Source organism: Coregonus clupeaformis, unplaced genomic scaffold, assembly GCF_020615455.1.
Source record: "Coregonus clupeaformis isolate EN_2021a unplaced genomic scaffold, ASM2061545v1 scaf1056, whole genome shotgun sequence".
NCBI classification, from domain to species: domain Eukaryota; kingdom Metazoa; phylum Chordata; class Actinopteri; order Salmoniformes; family Salmonidae; genus Coregonus; species Coregonus clupeaformis.
Genome location: NW_025534510.1, coordinates 25,875 through 44,435, shown reverse-complemented (window position 1 = coordinate 44,435; position 18,561 = coordinate 25,875). Strand labels below are relative to the sequence as shown.

The 18,561-nt window shown below is 40.7% G+C and overlaps 1 protein-coding gene across 1 annotated transcript in view; it reads right to left on the bottom strand.

Moving 5' to 3' along the window:
• LOC121562493 (diacylglycerol kinase beta) overlaps positions 1 to 18,561 on the bottom strand; it is a 57,064-nt gene that overhangs the window by 20,765 nt on the left and 17,738 nt on the right. Inside the window, 12 exon segments of the mRNA XM_045217436.1 lie at positions 6,499 to 6,563; positions 11,392 to 11,552; positions 11,825 to 11,914; positions 12,776 to 12,861; positions 14,471 to 14,545; positions 15,239 to 15,312; positions 16,281 to 16,385; positions 16,604 to 16,702; positions 17,175 to 17,291; positions 17,665 to 17,753; positions 17,948 to 17,963; positions 17,965 to 18,066. Coding sequence (XP_045073371.1) covers positions 6,499 to 6,563; positions 11,392 to 11,552; positions 11,825 to 11,914; positions 12,776 to 12,861; positions 14,471 to 14,545; positions 15,239 to 15,312; positions 16,281 to 16,385; positions 16,604 to 16,702; positions 17,175 to 17,291; positions 17,665 to 17,753; positions 17,948 to 17,963; positions 17,965 to 18,066 — 1,079 coding nt within the window.

Genomic DNA, 18,561 nt, shown 5'->3' with positions numbered 1-18,561 from the left:
CCCAGAACATTTAATTAGGTTGTGGGAACAGTGTGGGTACAATATATGCTCAGTTGTGATGACATTCATACAATGTTTAAGTTAGGGTGCACAGGACATTCCCTTAATGTTGTAAGAATGTTGACAGAACACCTGGTAAAAATTCCCAGAACATTTAATGAAGTTATGGGAGTTGTCTGGGATGTTGCAAGAATATTATTGTGATACTCACATATTGTACTTAAGAGATTGCACAGAACATACCCACAATATTGCACGATGTTCCACAATTTCCAAATAAGTCTGTTTTTATTACTTTTATTTGTTTTATGTTTAGAATACTATTCCATTGATGTTCACACAATATATATTTTACCTTGTCTTGGAGGTAGCCTGATGAGGACAGCTTGTCTGTCGAAAGGTTGGTTATTAAATGATTGCATCTGAGCTCCTAGAGTTTGCGGCTCTCCTTTTCTTTTTCAAGTGTTCTACTCCGCTAGCCAGCACCTCGCCTAAACAGGTGTGCCTTTCTTTCACCTTCAGATTAACCTTGTCTTGGAGGCCCTCAGAACATTTCAAGAAAGTTTAGAAAATGTTCTATTTAAGTTTTACCTAATATTACCACAACATTCTCAGCATGCACATTTCTAGTTCCTTGAAGCATACTAATGGCAATTTGCATTTGAGGATTGTATTGTAGGCCCACTACAAGGTGATATAGACACACAGCATTTCATTTCATCCATTTAATGTAATCTTTTCTTGTCCAATATTGAAATACAAATAATCCTAGATTCATCACAATACATATACTGAAGTAACAGAATGGTTTGGAAGGGATATGGTCCTATCAATTGTTATAATATAGGGACTACAATAATCAGACACATAAAATCTAAAAACTAAAAATCTATCTAATGTACATTATTTGCAGTCTGTTATCTCTCACCCTAGACGTGAACATACTGCTGGTGGGAAGGTGTGAGAAGGGAACCGTGTAGCCAGCTGGTGGCTCTGCAGGGGCCATGGGGGCTCGACAGAGGCTGGGGGACACAACAGGGACTAGGAGACTATCGGAGGAGTGATGGGGAGTCAATATGTGGTTGGGGTCTTGGACAGTAAGAGCTGCTGCTACAATGTGAGAAATCAGAGGGCATTGAGACTACTATAGGGGTTTCATCTTAGAAAAAAAGGGTTCCAAAAGGGTTCTTCGGCTGTCCCCATAGGAGAACCCTTTTTGGTTCTAGGTAGAACCCTTTTTGGTTCCATGTATCACCCTCTGTGGAAACGGTTCTGCATGGAACCCCAAAGGGTTCTACCTGGAACCCAAAAGGGTTCTACACCATTTTTAATTAGAGTTTATGGGATTTACTGAAGACTGGTGGCTCACTTCTGAGGTCCAGACAAGTGTGAAACTATGTTTATATAGGATATACGGCTGTGTGTGTGTGTGTGTGTGTCCATGCATTAGTGAGTGTGTGCGTTTGTTCATTTTTGTGTGTACAGTATATGTATGCGCTCACTGCGTATGCACGTGTGTGACTGTGTGTATACTCAAGCTGGGCTGGGGACAGGGCCACAGGTGAGATCTCTCTAAATTACACTCACAAGTGGCCATTAATTATAGATGACATCCTGGTCAGACAAACGATTTCATCCTCAAATGAGGTCCGAGGGCGGCCCCTGCCCAGGTCCACAGGGGCCCAGCGGGGAAGCGGTTTGGGAGTGTGTGTGGCAGTGTGTGAGTGGATCTAGTGGGCCCTGTACGCACGGCAGGCTTTGATGAACACACTCATTATGCTAAAGAGCGCTCCATGCCTGGGCTTCCCTGTGCCTCCAGGAAAGGTTAATGCCGGAGTGGTTCAACAGCACAGCCACAGGCTACATGAGGGAGAATGGTAATAGAACCAGTGCCTAAGACAGTAGTAGTAATAGTAATAGACTGTCATACATCAAATACAATACCTCAGGCTTAGAACACAGACCTGTGTTGGTGGCCATTGAACTGTTGCTAACAGGTTATTGAAATTGGGTGAAAGTGTAACTGCTTTTGAGTGTACAAAGGCAAAAACAACGGGAAAATCTCTATCTCGCTATAATCACCTCTCTCTCTCTCTCTCTCTCTCTCTCTCTCTCTCTCTGAGGCAGAGATTAGTGTGTAATTACATGGGAGATCAGTAAAAAGAGAGAGAAGAAAAGGAACAGTGTATTTTAACTAGGCAGAGGGAGGTAGTGTGTGGTGTCGTCAAGGACCGACTGATTGTCTTACTTTTAATCCTCGACCTCATTATCACCTCTTGGTCAGGCTGCAGTCAGTAAATGAATCTATCTGCCGACGTGTCAAATCTTCACACTTTCTCCCTCATAATCACACAGAGGTGCCAATACAGCCCGGCCCCAGCATTCATTACATTCAGCAACCAAATCCCTTCATTTCATAATTAAAAAAACAATATGCCATTATTTTGTTGCTAATTAAACCTGATCAAATATGTATGTCTTCTTTAAGGTCAACCCGAAGACAAATGTAATTGATATCCTCTGAAGAATGAGAGAAAGACTGAAAGAAAGAAAGTAGGGCAGTGTCTGTTGTGATTTCTATGGGGGAGGAAGGGAGGAAGGGAGGAAGGGAGGAAGGGAGGAAGGGAGGAAGGGAGTGGTGGGATGCTTCTTCCATTCATTGTAGCTTAGTAGCCTCCCATGCCAGTCCTGATGGCTACTGAAAGACACTAATACAGTAACTGAGAGACTGTGAATATATATGATTTGGAAGAGTCATACATTTATGTGCAGTTCAACTGTGACACTCGTAAAACTGGGGGTTTTGTGGGAATGTGTGTTGAGTTGGGCCTGCTGTGAACCTTCATGTGTCTTGGCGTTGGCTTTACACAGGCCCAAATGTTCTATCCTGCACAGACAGTGTTCTCTGCCTTACACCCGCTATTGAACACTGTTCATACACTCGGAAGGAAATGGCTCCATGATAAGTTGCATTCTACTTGCAATGGACATGAGCCCATTGGACAAATCCAACAAAATATATGCTACCTTGAAAAACTATAATCATGCATTATTCAATTGGCAAGGATAGTGTGTAATAGAGAGATCCTAAACCCATTCCCTCCTGTAAATTATTCATTGAATTCAAATAACAGATGGTATAATTTTCTTAAAATATCTCAATCATTTTTCACATGGGCTTAAAATGGTTTAAAACAATATATTTGATGTCTTTGTATACATTATTTTTGTCCTGTGTATTAATATATATAGCCATATAATGTAATTGATTGATATTAACAGTTTGGGAATTTAGATTTAACCCAATGATTTAAAAATACGCAGTGTGGTTAAACCTGTACCTTCAATGTATGGCTACAGTAGCATTCAAATATGCTTAAAAGACACATATTGTAAAAAAAACAACAACAAAAAAAACATGCAATGCAAGGAAAATTTGAGTACTCTCCCAAATTTCTCTTTGTACTGCAGCAATCCTTGCAGATCATGTAGCCTAAACGAACCTTTGGATAATAGTTCGCTAAATGTTGAACTAAAGTCAGAGTAAATATGATATATTAGTACAAATGGGATTATTAGGAGACTGTGTGTCATCACTCCGACAGATACAGTGGGGAAAAAAAGTATTTAGTCAGCCACCAATTGTGCAAGTTCTCCCACTTAAAAAGATGAGAGAGGCCTGTAATTTTCATCATAGGTACACGTCAACTATGACAGACAAAATGAGAATTTGTTTCTCCAGAAAATCACATTGTAGGATTTTTAATGAATTTATTTGCAAATTATGGTGGAAAATAAGTATTTGGTCAATAACAAAAGTTTCTCAATACTTTGTTATATACCCTTTGTTGGCAATGACACAGGTCAAACGTTTTCTGTAAGTCTTCACAAGGTTTTCACACACTGTTGCTGGTATTTTGGCCCATTCCTCCATGCAGATCTCCTCTAGAGCAGTGATGTTTTGGGGCTGTCGCTGGGCAACACAGACTTTCAACTCCCTCCAAAGATTTTCTATGGGGTTGAGATCTGGAGACTGGCTAGGCCACTCCAGGACCTTGAAATGCTTCTTACTCCTTCGTTGGCGGTGTTTTTGGGATCATTGTCATGCTGAAAGACCCAGCCACGTTTCATCTTCAATGCCCTTGCTCAAAATCTCACGATACATGGCCCCATTCATTCTTTCCTTTACACGGATCAGTCGTCCTGGTCCCTTTGCAGAAAAACAGCCCCAAAGCATGATGTTTCCACCCCATGCTTCACAGTAGGTAGGTATGGTGTTCTTTGGATGCAACTCAGCATTCTTTGTCCTCCAAACACGACGAGTTGAGTTTTTACCAAAAAGTTCTATTTTGGTTTCATCTGACCATATGACATTCTCCCAATCCTCTTCTGGATCATCCAAATGCACTCTAGCAAACTTCAGACGGGCCTGGACATGTACTGGCTTAAGCAGGGGGACACGTCTGGCACTGCAGGATTTGAGTCCCTGGCGGCGTAGTGTGTTACTGATGGTAGTAGGGGTGTAACGATCCATCTACTACATCGATGTATCGATTTATATTCCTATGATCCAACTACATCGATCTGTGCTCGGCGAGTTGGCCTTTTGGACAACATATATCAATCTAACATCGTTTTAAAATGTAATAAATCGATTGTATCGATACTAGGAAATAACCCATTGGATTTAAGCACGTCAGACTTTATATGGATGTTTTTTCTTAGCACTTTTAATGATAAAGGCTTTAAACATTACTCAATTCAGTCTGCCTATCCGTGACGTCATCGCCCGCGCCAGCAGCAGCGCAAAGGCGCAAAGACAACAAAACATAGCATGGCGGACGACAGAGGAGAAGCCGACGAGCGAGAAATTATCAAGCCACCATTGCGGTCCTTACAAGAAACAGGAATCTAGGAAACTTCACCTGCACTGTCCAGTATCCAGGTATTTATTTCAGTCACACTGGTTGAATTTTTGGCTAAAAGGTTACTGAATCGATTTCAAGTCACTGAATCATTTCGGATCGTATCGTTCTAAATGAACCAATATCGTCCTTGAATCGTATCGACAACCACGAATCGTGATACAAATCGAATCGTTGTTAAAACGAATCGTTACACCCCTAGATGGTAGGCTTTGTTACTTTGGTCCCAGCTCTCTGCAGGTCATTCACTAGGTCCCCCCGTGTGGTTCTGGGATTTTTGCTCACCGTTCTTGTGATCATTTTGACCCCACAGGGTGAGATCTTGCGTGGAGCCCCAGATCGAGGGAGATTATCAGTGGTCTTGTATGTCTTCCATTTCCTAATAATTGCTCCCACAGTTAATTTCTTCAAACCAAGCTGCTTACCTATTGCAGATTCAGTCTTCCCCAGCCTGGTGCAGGTCTACAATTTTGTTTCTGGTGTCCTTTGACAGCTCTTTGGTCTTGGCCATAGTGGAGTTTGGAGTGTGACTGTTTGAGGTTGTGGACAGGTGTCTTTTATACTGATAACAAGTTCAAACAGGTGCCATTAATACAGGTAACGAGTGGAGGACAGAGGAGCCTCTTAAAGAAGAAGTTACAGGTCTGTGAGAGCCAGAAATCATGCTTGTTTGTAGGTGACCAAATACTTATTTTCCACCATAATTTGCAAATAAATTCATAAAAAATCCTACAATGTGATTTTCTGGAGAAAAAAAATCTCAATTTGTCTGTCATAGTTGACGTGTACCTATGATGAAAATTACAGGCCTCTCTCATCTTTTTAAGTGGGAGAACTTGCACAATTGGTGGCTGACTAAATACTTTTTTCCCCACTGTACATGATGTCAAACTACCCAAGCAAATTCAATTACCCACGCCATTACTCCATACTGCTAGTGGAGACGTATTGGTCACGTTAAATATTGATGGGAACATAGATGCCACATTTGTTCATCTCCAAAGGTGAACACATCTATTTAAGGTAATCACAGATGCTAAATATGAGGCAAGTCCATTTACTGTATCAAGTGGCTACTGAAAAAATAAGAAGAAAGAGTCTATTGCAATACGAAGGTTCTAGCCATGTTTTTAATGGACCGAAGTTTAGTATTGTATAGAGCTTTCTGTCTTGGTGAGTATTTCTGTTCATAGATGTCACACAATCAGAGGTTTTGAATGTCACTTTTTTCTCATATTGCTAAATGAATGATCAACTTCAGAACCATCCCTAGTATGTTTTAACTATAAACTTTGACAGAACCTACTGTATACATTGACCAATCAAACAATCTAAAAGTCCCCCTGTACCAATGCAAAATCCATTTGACTCATACATATGTTTGATAAGTAAACAAAATAAATCAAGTTAGATATGGGCTAAAGTAAGAGGAGAGAGAGAGAGGGAAATGTAGCATCACTTTATACCAGTGTTAACCATATACCAGTTAGAAGTGGTAGCTTCACAGGTACTGACAGTCAACAGGGAGGGAGGAGTTAACAGGAAGTGTTGGTTAAAACCCAACAATACATACCTGCTGTTAAAGCGTTCAGGGTGTCTCTCCCTCATCATGTGGAACCGATGTGCAATGGAAGCATCCTTAATAAGGGAGAGAAAATAACATGGATTCAGCAATGACTTTGATTTTGATACTCATTTATACAGTGGAAAAGGCCTATTAACCAATGACTATATAAATAAGGGGTATACATATATTAGGGGTATAGAACTATATAAATATTTTCATTTTTAAATAAGCTACAAGACTAAAAGGGTTTAAATATTGTAATTTCAATTAATTAATTTATGAGATATAAAGATGTAGCAAAATACAGGCAAGATGTTGGTACTAAAAACAATACGATGGCTTTTAAACACCAATTAAAGTCAACTTCTTCCCCTCTGCTGATAAGCATCTCAGCCAACTTTCTATTGCATCCAAAAAACGACACATATGCCTGATGCATATTGATATGCCTAAACAGAACCAGGGTGTTTTGAATTCCTGGCCAACTGGAAGGCGGGCGGTGGCTTAGGTTTGAGCCAGGGATGAGGGTATTGACAGAGAGCTTGACGAACAGCACGCCGTCTTTCCACACAGGCTAATTAATTAAACACACATCGCTAGTAATCACAGCTCCCAACGTACAGGATGCTGCCGGCTCCCCTGGCAACCAACTTGTTCTCTCTCTCTCTCTCTCTCTCTCTCTCTCTCTCTCTCTCTCTCTCTCTCTCTCTGGCTAGAAGTGCACCACATCGGTAGACTCACAGGCAGTGGTGGGTGTTTGTTTGGGTGTTTGCGTGCATGCATGTGTGATGACAATGACAGACTGTGAGATTGACAGCTACTCCAGTAATCAAGAGAATCTAAGGAAAGAAAATCTGTGCCTGTTTGTTGAAAATTCAGTGTATTCTGTGAAATGCTACCAAAAAAGTTGACTACCCTTGGGCCATTTGAAGATGAAACCTCACTAGAATTTACCATGGTCTTTGAGAGTCACGATGATTGCCAAGTAAAAACAACAACAACTGACGAATAGTCTTCAACCACAAAAAGGGGGGAAACTTCAGGAAACTTTTGGGGTTTGTTCCTATCCCCCCACTTGAGAAATCTGTTTTGACCCGCTCCTTCTTGAGTGGCTCTATTGAAACACCAGCCACAGGGAGGACCCCCTGCTAGCTCTCAGTACAAGATGTAGGAGAAGCCCAAAAAAAAATCAATGCCGTTTTTCTTGATGTCTTTTCAAGACGCTGTTAAATAAAGACCAAAGAATTTCCAAGATCCCCGCAGACTCTATTTATCTTCAACACAAGCCAGAAAAGGTGAGATGATGGATATATCTGAAAGATTGTAACTTGATTTTCTTACAAACAGGACAATAACTGAAAACAAGAGAGCGAAACGAAGGAGGGGTTGTTTCCCCTTTGGTTTGAAATCTGTGAAAATATACTGTAGCTCAGAAACCAGTGAGCAACCACTTCAAGTAACCTCCAAATTGAAGAGGGTACACTATAACCCTGTATACAGTATGTCAAATCAAAACGAATTTTATTGGTCACGTACACATATTTTGCAGACGTTATCGCGGGTGTAGCGAAACGCTTATTTTCCTAGCTCCAAAAATGCAGTAATACCTAACAATACAAAACAATACACGCTAATCCCCAAAAAATTTAAGAAAGGAATTAAGAAATATAGAAATATTAGAACGAGCAATGTCAGTGTCCGGTGTATATAGACATTGGTGTGTATAGACATTATGGACAGTATATTAATAGAAAAGGTGTGTACAGCAGTAGTTATAAAGGATGAGCCTTGACTAGAATACAGTATATACATAAGAAGTGGGTAAAACAGTATGTAAACATTATTAAAGAGACCAGTGTTCAATGACTATGTACATAGGGCAGCAGTCTCTAAGGTGCAGGGTTGAGTACTGGGTGTTAGCCGGCTAGTAACAGTGACTAAAGTTCAGGGCAGGGTACTGGGCAGAGGCCGGCTAGTGGTGACTATTTACCAGTCTGATGGCCTGGAGATACAAGTTGTTTCTCTGTCCCAGCTTTGATGCACTTGTACTGTCTCCGCCTTCTAGATGGTAGCGGGGTGAACAGGCCGTGGCTCGGGAGGCTGAGGTCCTTGATGATCTTCTTGGCCTTCCTGTGACACCAGGTGCTGTAGATGTCTTGGAGGGCAGGCAGTGTGCCACCAGTGATGCGTTGGACTGACCGCACCACCCTCTGGAGAGTCCTGCAGTTGAGGACGATGCAGTTGCCATACCAGGCGGTGATACAGCCCGACAGGATGCTCTCAATGGTGCATCTGTAGAAGTTCCTATCCTTCCTATTGAAGTTCCTGTCAGTTTCTATTGTAACTAGATGGACTGCTTCTGCATATGTGATGTACTGTATGTGCTACTACATTCTACTAAAGCTACTTTGTCTCTTAGGGCCAATGTAATGTAGAGCAAGTTCATATGTACATTAAGAGGACATTAGCAGTAGATCATCTGAACTGATGATACAAACATCTTCAACCTCAATCCCCAAACAGCAGTAGGGCAATGGAGTCTCACTCTCACACTCCCTCTCACTCATCTTGGGGCCGCCTTCAAATAATTACCATTGTAAAACTCTGGCACCCAAATTAATACAGGACATGTGTAATGTAATGTGCCCTCATAGCTCAAAGTTTAGTCCAATTATGAGTGGTGCTCAGGCAGCTGACGACTCTCCTTCACAGGGAGAGTAATGACTTTGACATGCGAGCCCGGGTCATTAGGCGAATTGACTGCATCATCTTAGGACCTCCTCTGTGATTAGGTCTGTCCCTCAGCACACTAAGCCCTGATTGAGATCATTACACTTCACGTCACTTTAACGTCTTCATAACGGGATGGCGCCATTAATTCCATTCAACTGGATGGAATGGCTAGATTGGAAGGATAGGAACAGGAGGTGTGCTAAAATAGTTGACGATGTGGTCGGATGATGGTCTATTGGGAAGATTTTATGACTTGGCGTTTGGTGTAAATCTTGTAAAAATGGAAGAGGAAGTTGTAGGTGATCCTAGTACTTTGTGAAGTTTGACAGGAATGGTGGGTTCAAAAATACGTTTTGAAATATACTGTCCCCATCCAACACTGTTACCCATTCATTCACCAACCCCAGGGCTTGTACAAGTTCAAACAGACGCCTTTCGGTTTGTGCAATGCCCCAGCCACCTTCAACGCCTGATGCAATGGCAGGTTGATGCTTATTGTCATAAATCTTGCCCTGGAGGCAGAAATGAGCGATTTCCGCTGGATGGGCCAGTTGCAAAGTCAATTGGCTGTATTGTAAAAATTCAGGAAAACAAAAATGATATTTTTGGTCTTAATTTAAGGTTAGGGTTAGGAGTTTAGGGTTAGCAGTGTGTTTGGTTAAGGTTAGGGTTAGGTTTCAAATCCGATTTTATGACTTTGTGGCTGTGCCAGCTAGTAGCCATTCTGCAGAGCTGCCTCCAGTGCAAGATTCATGACAATAAATGCCAACCTGTGATGCAACGCTTAGAATTTTTAAGATAAACAGATATGTACACTCAGTACATGAAATGTTTTAAATCCAAGAATAAGATGCTTATGATTACACTTTTCTGTGCCTCGACATACTGAAACCTTTTGGTTACTACTGATCTTCAGAGTTTGACTCTACAGAAATGTCATTACAGAAACAATCTTTCTTCATCTGCATAATCTCTGAGGTAATTATTAGCATGACTTGTTTTGTAATCTTTATTATATTCAGTGATTTCTTCCAACGGAAAACAAAATCTGATGTGAAATGTAACACAAAATATATCACACTCAATTCCATCGAGGGCTCAGAATCTTCCTAATCCTGGGCAAACAACTTCATTTGTCAACACTTTCGTTAGATACTAATCCCACTGTTAGAAGGCCATGAAAATAGTGTTATAGCAATGAAGTCTATTGGTTGCAATGGCTTAAAGTAATACTTCTGCTAAGGCTGCTACCCTTGTTTGGTTGAAGGGTATTGCAATATCTGACATACATTCAGAAAACATGTTTTGCCTCAAGCCATGACGAATATTGTGGAATTATGAGAGAAATTATCTTTATTTATTCCCATGCTTACAACCCCTTCGTCTGTTAAGTGGACCTACCTTCGTCATTACGGGACAAAGCCAGGGCATTTATTTGACTAACATTTGTAAAGACATGCATCACTCATTTCCCCGTCATGTTCGAATGTCACAACACCAAGATGCCACCGTCTCCCAACCTGCAAATGTCAATTACCATATTTCCCCTGACATTTATCAGTAATGACCCACATGAGCTGGGTGTAATCAGTGTCATTATGTTGAAGATGGACAGAGATGGGCCTGACTCTGCTGTTGATGAGTTTAAAGGTACGTAACACCACGCAGATGCACACAATACAACATATTTTTCAATCAGAGGTGGTTGAAGCTTAAGCACATCTCAATAAAGGCTTATTAACTAGCATCTGATCAAAATGAGTAAGACTACTCAGAAGAACATATGATTATGTTGCTGCTTTAAATTCGGTATACAGTATTTATCCAGTTGAGGCCTTTATATAGAGTATTCGATTGAAATGGATGATCCACGATAAGCACGAAGTTGTCAGTCTTCTTGTTTTAGGTGAGCGCCTTAGATCAAACATGGCCCTCTCCTATTGATTAGTCCAGTTTGTTGACCCACTGTTCTTGCTTAAAGGGATAGTTAATCAATTTTAGATATTTAGATATGCGTTTTACTTATCTTGAAAGCCATCTATGGACAAGGAGTGACTGCAATCCACACTTTAGTTATGTTAAATAGCAACTGACAAGAATATTTCAAATCGCTGAACTATCCCTTTAATGTGACACATACTCTGTAAATTAGTGTAAGTAACTCACCACCCCAATAGAGAAATAGTTGTTGACGATGCTGTAAGGCACAGGGTCTCCCCTCTCTTCTTTGTCCGTGGGTGTGACGTCAATCTTCCAGCGGTCCAACAACACCTCAGAGCTGTTCTCTATGTCCCTGAGGATGTTCAGAATGCTCTCTCCCTCATAACCTAACACACAAACAACATAGGATAGCTTATGTAATACCCCAGACCAGAAGATAAAATGCATTATAGTATAGGCCATAAGTATTTTAATATAACATTATTCTCTGGAATTTTATGTATTCTAACTATTTATTCCTACTGATTTATTCCTACATGAAAACATTGGTACAGTCAAAGGAGAAAATGAATATATGGTGAAATCTAAATTCAATATCATGAATCACATAATTTGATTTTTTGCACACTTTGGGTCAGTAAATTGCCATTAAACATACCTCCTCCCCATCGCAGACACCTTGCCAGGTCATTTCCTGTTCCAAGGGGAAGTACACACACAGGGGGGTTCCTGTCCAGGTTGGCCTTATCTACACAAAAGGTACAAGAAAAACATAATGACATCATACTGAATTACTATTATTATGCCATTTAGCAGACGCTTCTTACAGTCATGCATATACATTTTACGTACGGGTGGTCCTGGGAATTGAACCTACTATCGTGGCGTTGCAAGCTCCATGCTCTACCAACTGAGCTACAGAGGACCACACCCTCACATTCTGACCACAACAACAAAACTGAACACGGATCCACTTGAATATACTGTATTTAATTTTTATTATTTAACTTTGATTTGCCCAGGTCTCTGAGTAAAAAAAAAAATCTCTATGACCTAATCCAAGTGCAGCACGGTCATCTGACCATCACTTAAATCTAAACACAAGTACACAGTGCAGCTCTGACATCTGTGCAACAACAGATAGACCTTGACTCGACGTGAATGTCCAGTCTCGCAGGCTATTTCAGGAGAAGCATTCATTCTGTCCATGTTATTACTTCTCTTTGTTTTGATTGATAAAAAATTGAGGCAATTTTTTAAAGGCAGAAAAAGGGAATAACTCTTCAAGAAAAAATAGACTTCAGGATATTTCTCAAATGACGACTAATATGTCGATTTTGATCATCCTGTTTTATCTTCCTTGAATACGCAGGCTTGGATGTAATGAACATGTTTATATACAAATCATAAAAAGTTTATTTGATGATTTCTTGCAAAATCACGAGTGCACTGTTTATTTCACCAAAGTAATACAAATTAATAATAATTGAAACGCACAACAAATGTCACTGTACAGCACAAATGTACTGTTTTTAAAGAGAACACAATCAAATGTTAAGGAAAGGGGAAAACTGTTATAATGCAGAAGTTAGTGGAAGTGCACACTCACCTATAAAATCCAGAATCCAACCGACTGTCCCATCCCCACCACAAGCTAACACTCTGAAATCTGGAACCTCTCGGAAGAAATTCAACCTTGAACGCAACAAAGAAATCATACACACAATATCAATCATATGTAATGCATGAAATAATCCCCTTTTAGAGAGAAACATATTATTTTCTTGATCTACTATAAATTCATTACAAATCTTTAGACATTCTGTCCTGAAAAATGTTACTATTTTGTCCAATAGTAAATTGAACTCAAGGCTCTTATTCAAAGCTAATTGTTTGATCTCCATACTTATCCCTATTTTATCTCACATCTATATTGTAACTCTGCTGCACTGGAGCGGCTCTGCAAAGGCCCCTGTAATCTCACAAAATAACACATATCACATTGACAATTATTCCTTCAGCCAGCTAGTCTGTTCAGAGGCTAATCGGATCAAGATGGCCAATGTTCAGTCCAACTTCTTCCGTTCCTTCACAATAACAAAGCCCTAACTGAATGAGGGAGCCTCCAAGCCTCGTATGGCGGATAAATGATTCGCTCAATTACTCTCCAACTGGGACCGCAAACCGTATTAGGTGCAAAACAGACTGCCGCGAACATGAAAGGCAACTTTGGGGATATTTAAATACCAAGAAACAAACACTTAATTTGGGCTAATTGCTTAGCGCTAGCGCTAATTGACAGCAGTGTGTGCGGCTGCCTCGGCCTGCTAGTGGCCACGGTGACCAGTCACCTTGTTAATGCCAACCGCATTACATACACTTCACCAAATATTAACAAGGTTACACCCGGGCAAGGTCATCTGGAATGTTCCCAGCTAAAGATAGAGGGGGCTTCTTCTGAGTGCAACAAGTCTCTTAGAGCCTCGTCAATAAACATGGCCTTCCCAGCCAACAAAGCTCAAAACACAGAGAATCAATAGTGAAGACACAATATGGCCGACAAGGTCAATTTCAAATCTTACAACTGTGTAAGACAGATCTATGGAGTAAAGCCATTATGTACACCTTATTTTGCCCCTCTGGGCCACCGTAATTATGAACACAAACTAAACCTTCTACAAAAGTTTATATTGGACTTTTCCTCTTCGCAAACCATTTACATTCTGCATTCAAAAACTAATCAAAGTCCAGCAACATCAGAGCACGAAAGTGATGCGTTCTTGCATTTCAGAATGTTCTGAAATTGGTGTGTCTAAACCAAAAGGGACGGAACCTTGTGCATCGAAATGATCTGCTCATCTTCTTAATCATAGACATGGATGGTCCACAGCCCCATACCCATGCCTGTGCAGCCTACAGCGGTATGCGTGATCACACATCAGCATGCCTCGCGTCACTCACAATGTATCGCTATTCCCACACACTGTAACCAATACTAGACTCAAGCACAGTGTTGTTGTCTCACTGTTTGTGATGTCTAATCTCACCTTTCAATCACGTCTGCATATGAATCCTGATTGAGTGAAACGCTCAAATTGAGAGACCTCCCTTGCATGAGATGTTGGATATTATGACTGGCCAACAGCGGAATACATTAGGGGTTTGTAAACAGTCGCTCATCCACCACTCTGATTCCACATGTAACTTGAGGGTAATATTGATAGTTGAATCATGACTGCAGAGTGTTCTGTGCACTTTAGGTGATGTTACGGAGTCTGTGTGAGATGATTAGAGCAGAACTTACCCAGGCATGGGTCCGTTCTTGGCCAGGTTGTATACCTGCCGAGGGTTTAAGAGGTACTGGAATTTTCTGTAGATCCTGGAGGAGAGGAGAAGAGAAGAGAGGAGAGGAGGAACAAGAAGAAGACAGAAGAAGAAATTGTGACAACCAGCAATACAGTGTTGAGATGACCCACAGAAACCTACTGAAGCATCTCCCCCTTACAGCTACCACAAAACATCTGGACCACGAAGAAAAGTCCAAATGCAAACACTTAATTGAAATGTGATCAACTGAACCCTACACTGTCTGTATGCCATTTTGCTACAGTATGATTGACAGCTCCAATGCCCTATCAAAGTGTCATTGTCAGCAACTGGGAGGGCTATAGGAAGAAGTCATTAGAAAGACTAATTCATTTTAATTTCAATTTCATTATATCAACTGGCTCAAGTCATATTTTGATCTCATCATTTAAACAAATGAGGACTGGATTAATAAGGAGTAGAATGAATATATTCAGTAATAACCCAATTAGGCCCTGGGTTAAAGAAGGAGGCCTACATCTATATACTGCCAACCAGGGATGTGACAGTCAATGATAGTGCCATCTAAGAACCTCTGCTGAATCAGGCAGGAGTCCGTAGGTAAATGTTATGGTGTTTCTATTTGACTAACTAAGCCATGAGCACTCTGTGTGCAGCCACGGGGCTATGCAGCTCTTTTATTGAAGAGCAGTTCTGAGAATCCCTTTTTACAGAGAGGTAGAGTGTAGGGAGAGAGTGTGCTTACCTGTCTCCCTGCTTCCCTCCACTCTTTGGATTCACAAACACTAGCAGAGGATGAGTTCCCTCTATTGTTGTGATCTATGCAAATATATCAAAACAGAAAGAGATTTCAGTCCAATTGCTTATAATGTAGTAGGCTGATCTTACGTTAGAGTATAGCGTAAAATCATTATTATAAACTGTGAAATAAAAATATTAATATTTATTTAAAAAAATGCCTGGCTGCTTCCCCCTGGTCCCTCTTGTTACTGGTATCGACAATTAAAAGTTAAAACATTTCTCATATGAACAACAGACATACAACACCCAACAAAATCCCAGGAAATCAACTGAACAACGAAATCCCTCCTAATTGCAAGTTATAACCATCACCATCTCCTGATTGGGAGAAGCAGTTTGAGTCTTGAGTGACTCGGAGGCCATCCGTAGGGACCAGCCTCCCCATCGCTACCTCTGGTAGAGTGGATAGAGAGAAGCAGTAGGCCTCTACCACGCTGGAGGCAGCCAGGGCTGAGGCATAAACAAAACAAGCCCTAATCGCAGGCTGTAGCCTACAAGTTCCTGCCGCTGAGTGGCGGGCGGCGGCGACAGTACGCCCGTGCAGCTCCCTGACACAGATGAAGCTCTTAACTCTCCCTGTCTGCTATCCCAGCAGGCCGAGCGGTGGATTAATGAGCTCCCTGTCCAGCCAGGAGTGATCCATTACTTCCTCTAATTATAAATAATAATCCTGATTATTACGCTGGTTAGCCAGAGAGGGCAGAGATGGATGTGGCGGGGAGATGATTCAGGTTGATTGTCACCGGTTGTCTGTCTGTTAGATATTAGGGAGGATTTGGATGGAGCTGGTTCTTGTTTTGTTCACCAGTAGAATCTAATCTCATATTAATCCCACCAGTGTCATTTCATATTATCCTGCACCCATCAAAATAAAAATTGTGGTTAGATTAGAAATGTCAATTTACAGTACACATTCTTCACTCAATTCTACTAAATGTTACCCTGATGCTTCTTTTGAAGAAAAATAAAAAGGTTTGGATTGTCACCTGTAGTCCTTGGCCATCCACCGTGACTGAGTTGGCTCTCTGCATCTTCCCTCTGCCTCCTGATTGGCTGGATCTGGAATCTTTCCTCACCGTAGACTGTCTTTCCTGGGGGTCAAAGTGCACAGACACAGTAGAAATGGGCATCTTGAAAACAATCTAATGCACGTTATCAAAAAGATCAACAATTTAAAAAATGGACATTGCCTCTATAAATATGGGAAACTGTGATCTATGTATGAGGAAATAATATATTTTCATAAAGCTATCCTGTGGTAAATTTGTATATAAGCAGAATATGGTATCGTTTTGAAAGTTAAACTCACCAGTACGACAGGACAGATTGTGTTGGGGGGCAGGATATGGTCCTTCAGCGGTCCACAGTCACACTCAGGTTTCACATGGGAGGCACACTTATTATGAAGCTGGATGAGGGGAAGCAGTCAATTACAACCGTATTAGTATTAGGGTGAAATTCAAGATCATAACATACTATTCAATGTTACATTTCATTTGATTGTAATCTGTAATTAGATTTTACAGTTCAACAAATTCAGTTCCTTTTAAATGTATGGGGGCCATAAAATATAACGTTCAGTTTGTATCAGCTATTTAGATACAAAAATGTTTAGCTAAACACCAAGTGCTATTGAGTAATAAGCAAAGAGCATGTTGTGTGATTTACAAAAACACAACCGGGTTTATTTAAAAAAGACTGATATCAAAACACATTTTTACTGTGGTTTATTTTCTATTAGCAGAATACTGGAAATAACTGTTACTTGGTGTAAATTGGTAAAGTGAGAGTACTCAGATAAAAGGTGCAAAAAATAAATCATAAACAGCAAGAAACAGTGGAAAATAATGAGGAGGCTGATTCTTCTGGGGGGGGCGTACCGTGATTTGGCACCACACACAGTGAAGCCCAGTCAGACCCTGGTAACACTTAATGGTTTTGTGACACTTGTCACACTTGGTCGGGCAGTTCCCCTCCACCCAGAAATGGTGCATCACCTGTGGAGCGAGAAACAGAGAGAAACAGAGGAGAAAAGCATGACAGAAAACAAGTGAGAAATAACATAATAGCAAGAAAGAAAGAAAGAAAGAAAGAAAGAAAGAAAGAAAGAAAGAAAGAAAGAAAGAAAGAAAGAAAGAAAGAAAGAAAGAAAGAAAGAAAGAAAGAAAGAAAGAAAGAAAGAAAGAAACTTTGAACAATTGTTTGTGATTTGGGCATGTATTTAAACCAGACTAAATATTGTAATTAGCTATGCTTAGTAGCAGAATGAGCTGTTTAATTCCATTAGTGAGGAAGGAGCCCTGGGTCTAAGCTCCGTGGAGCATCGCTGATCCGAGCGTGCCGATTAGTAAACACTCCAATTGGACGCACCTCTGTGTTTTTCTTGGTCTTCACGTAGGTTTTGATGCACGACGGAGGAGCACGGGCCACACAGCGCTCATGGACTGTATACTTGCAGACTGGGAGAGGTGGAACCCACATTTTGACCACAAAAAATCACAAAAACAACTAAGAATAGCAAACATTAAATTGAGGTTGGCGATAGGAATTTTCAAGTGGTGATTTGATGAAAAAGTGCAAGGAATAAACCTTTAATTAATGGTAAAAATGAGAGTAGACATGAGGAGACAACTGTTAATGTTACCATACTCACATGAGCAGCACAGTCCCTTGCTTCCCCAGGCCTATCAGCATGTTCAGACACAGGTTACAGTAGGCCGGCTTGTTGAAATGCTTCAGTCTCCACACGTGCTGCCCATCGTCTTTCACATTCTAAAGGAAAGATTATTGATTGGTTTGATTGATTGATTGGTTACTTATTGACTGGTTGATGGTTGGGTGATTAGTTATATGGCATGACGCAACGTTTTGGAACTTTCAGATATAACTCGGCCATGTAAAACAAACATGCCTCTCTGACATGTACAATAAGGAATCACATCGGCTCTATTCATGGCATTTTTATCTGCAGCGTTCGACAACGTTTGGCAACTGAATGTGGCCCATGTGAAAGATTTTGATAACTATTTACTGTTCTCCAAAGCCATCAACTTTAGTGGGGAGGATTGCCTGGGCTCTTCCCTTTAATCCTGTGTCATTAATCATGTCATCTATTATGTCAATCACAGCAAAATGACAGTCTGATGTTACTGTAAGAGACTATCTCATTAGCCTGTGATAAATAAAATGACTCGTTCAAGATCATTGAAGACAAAGACAGTCAAAAACTGAACAGATGACTCCATCTAGTGGACAAAGAGAGCTGGG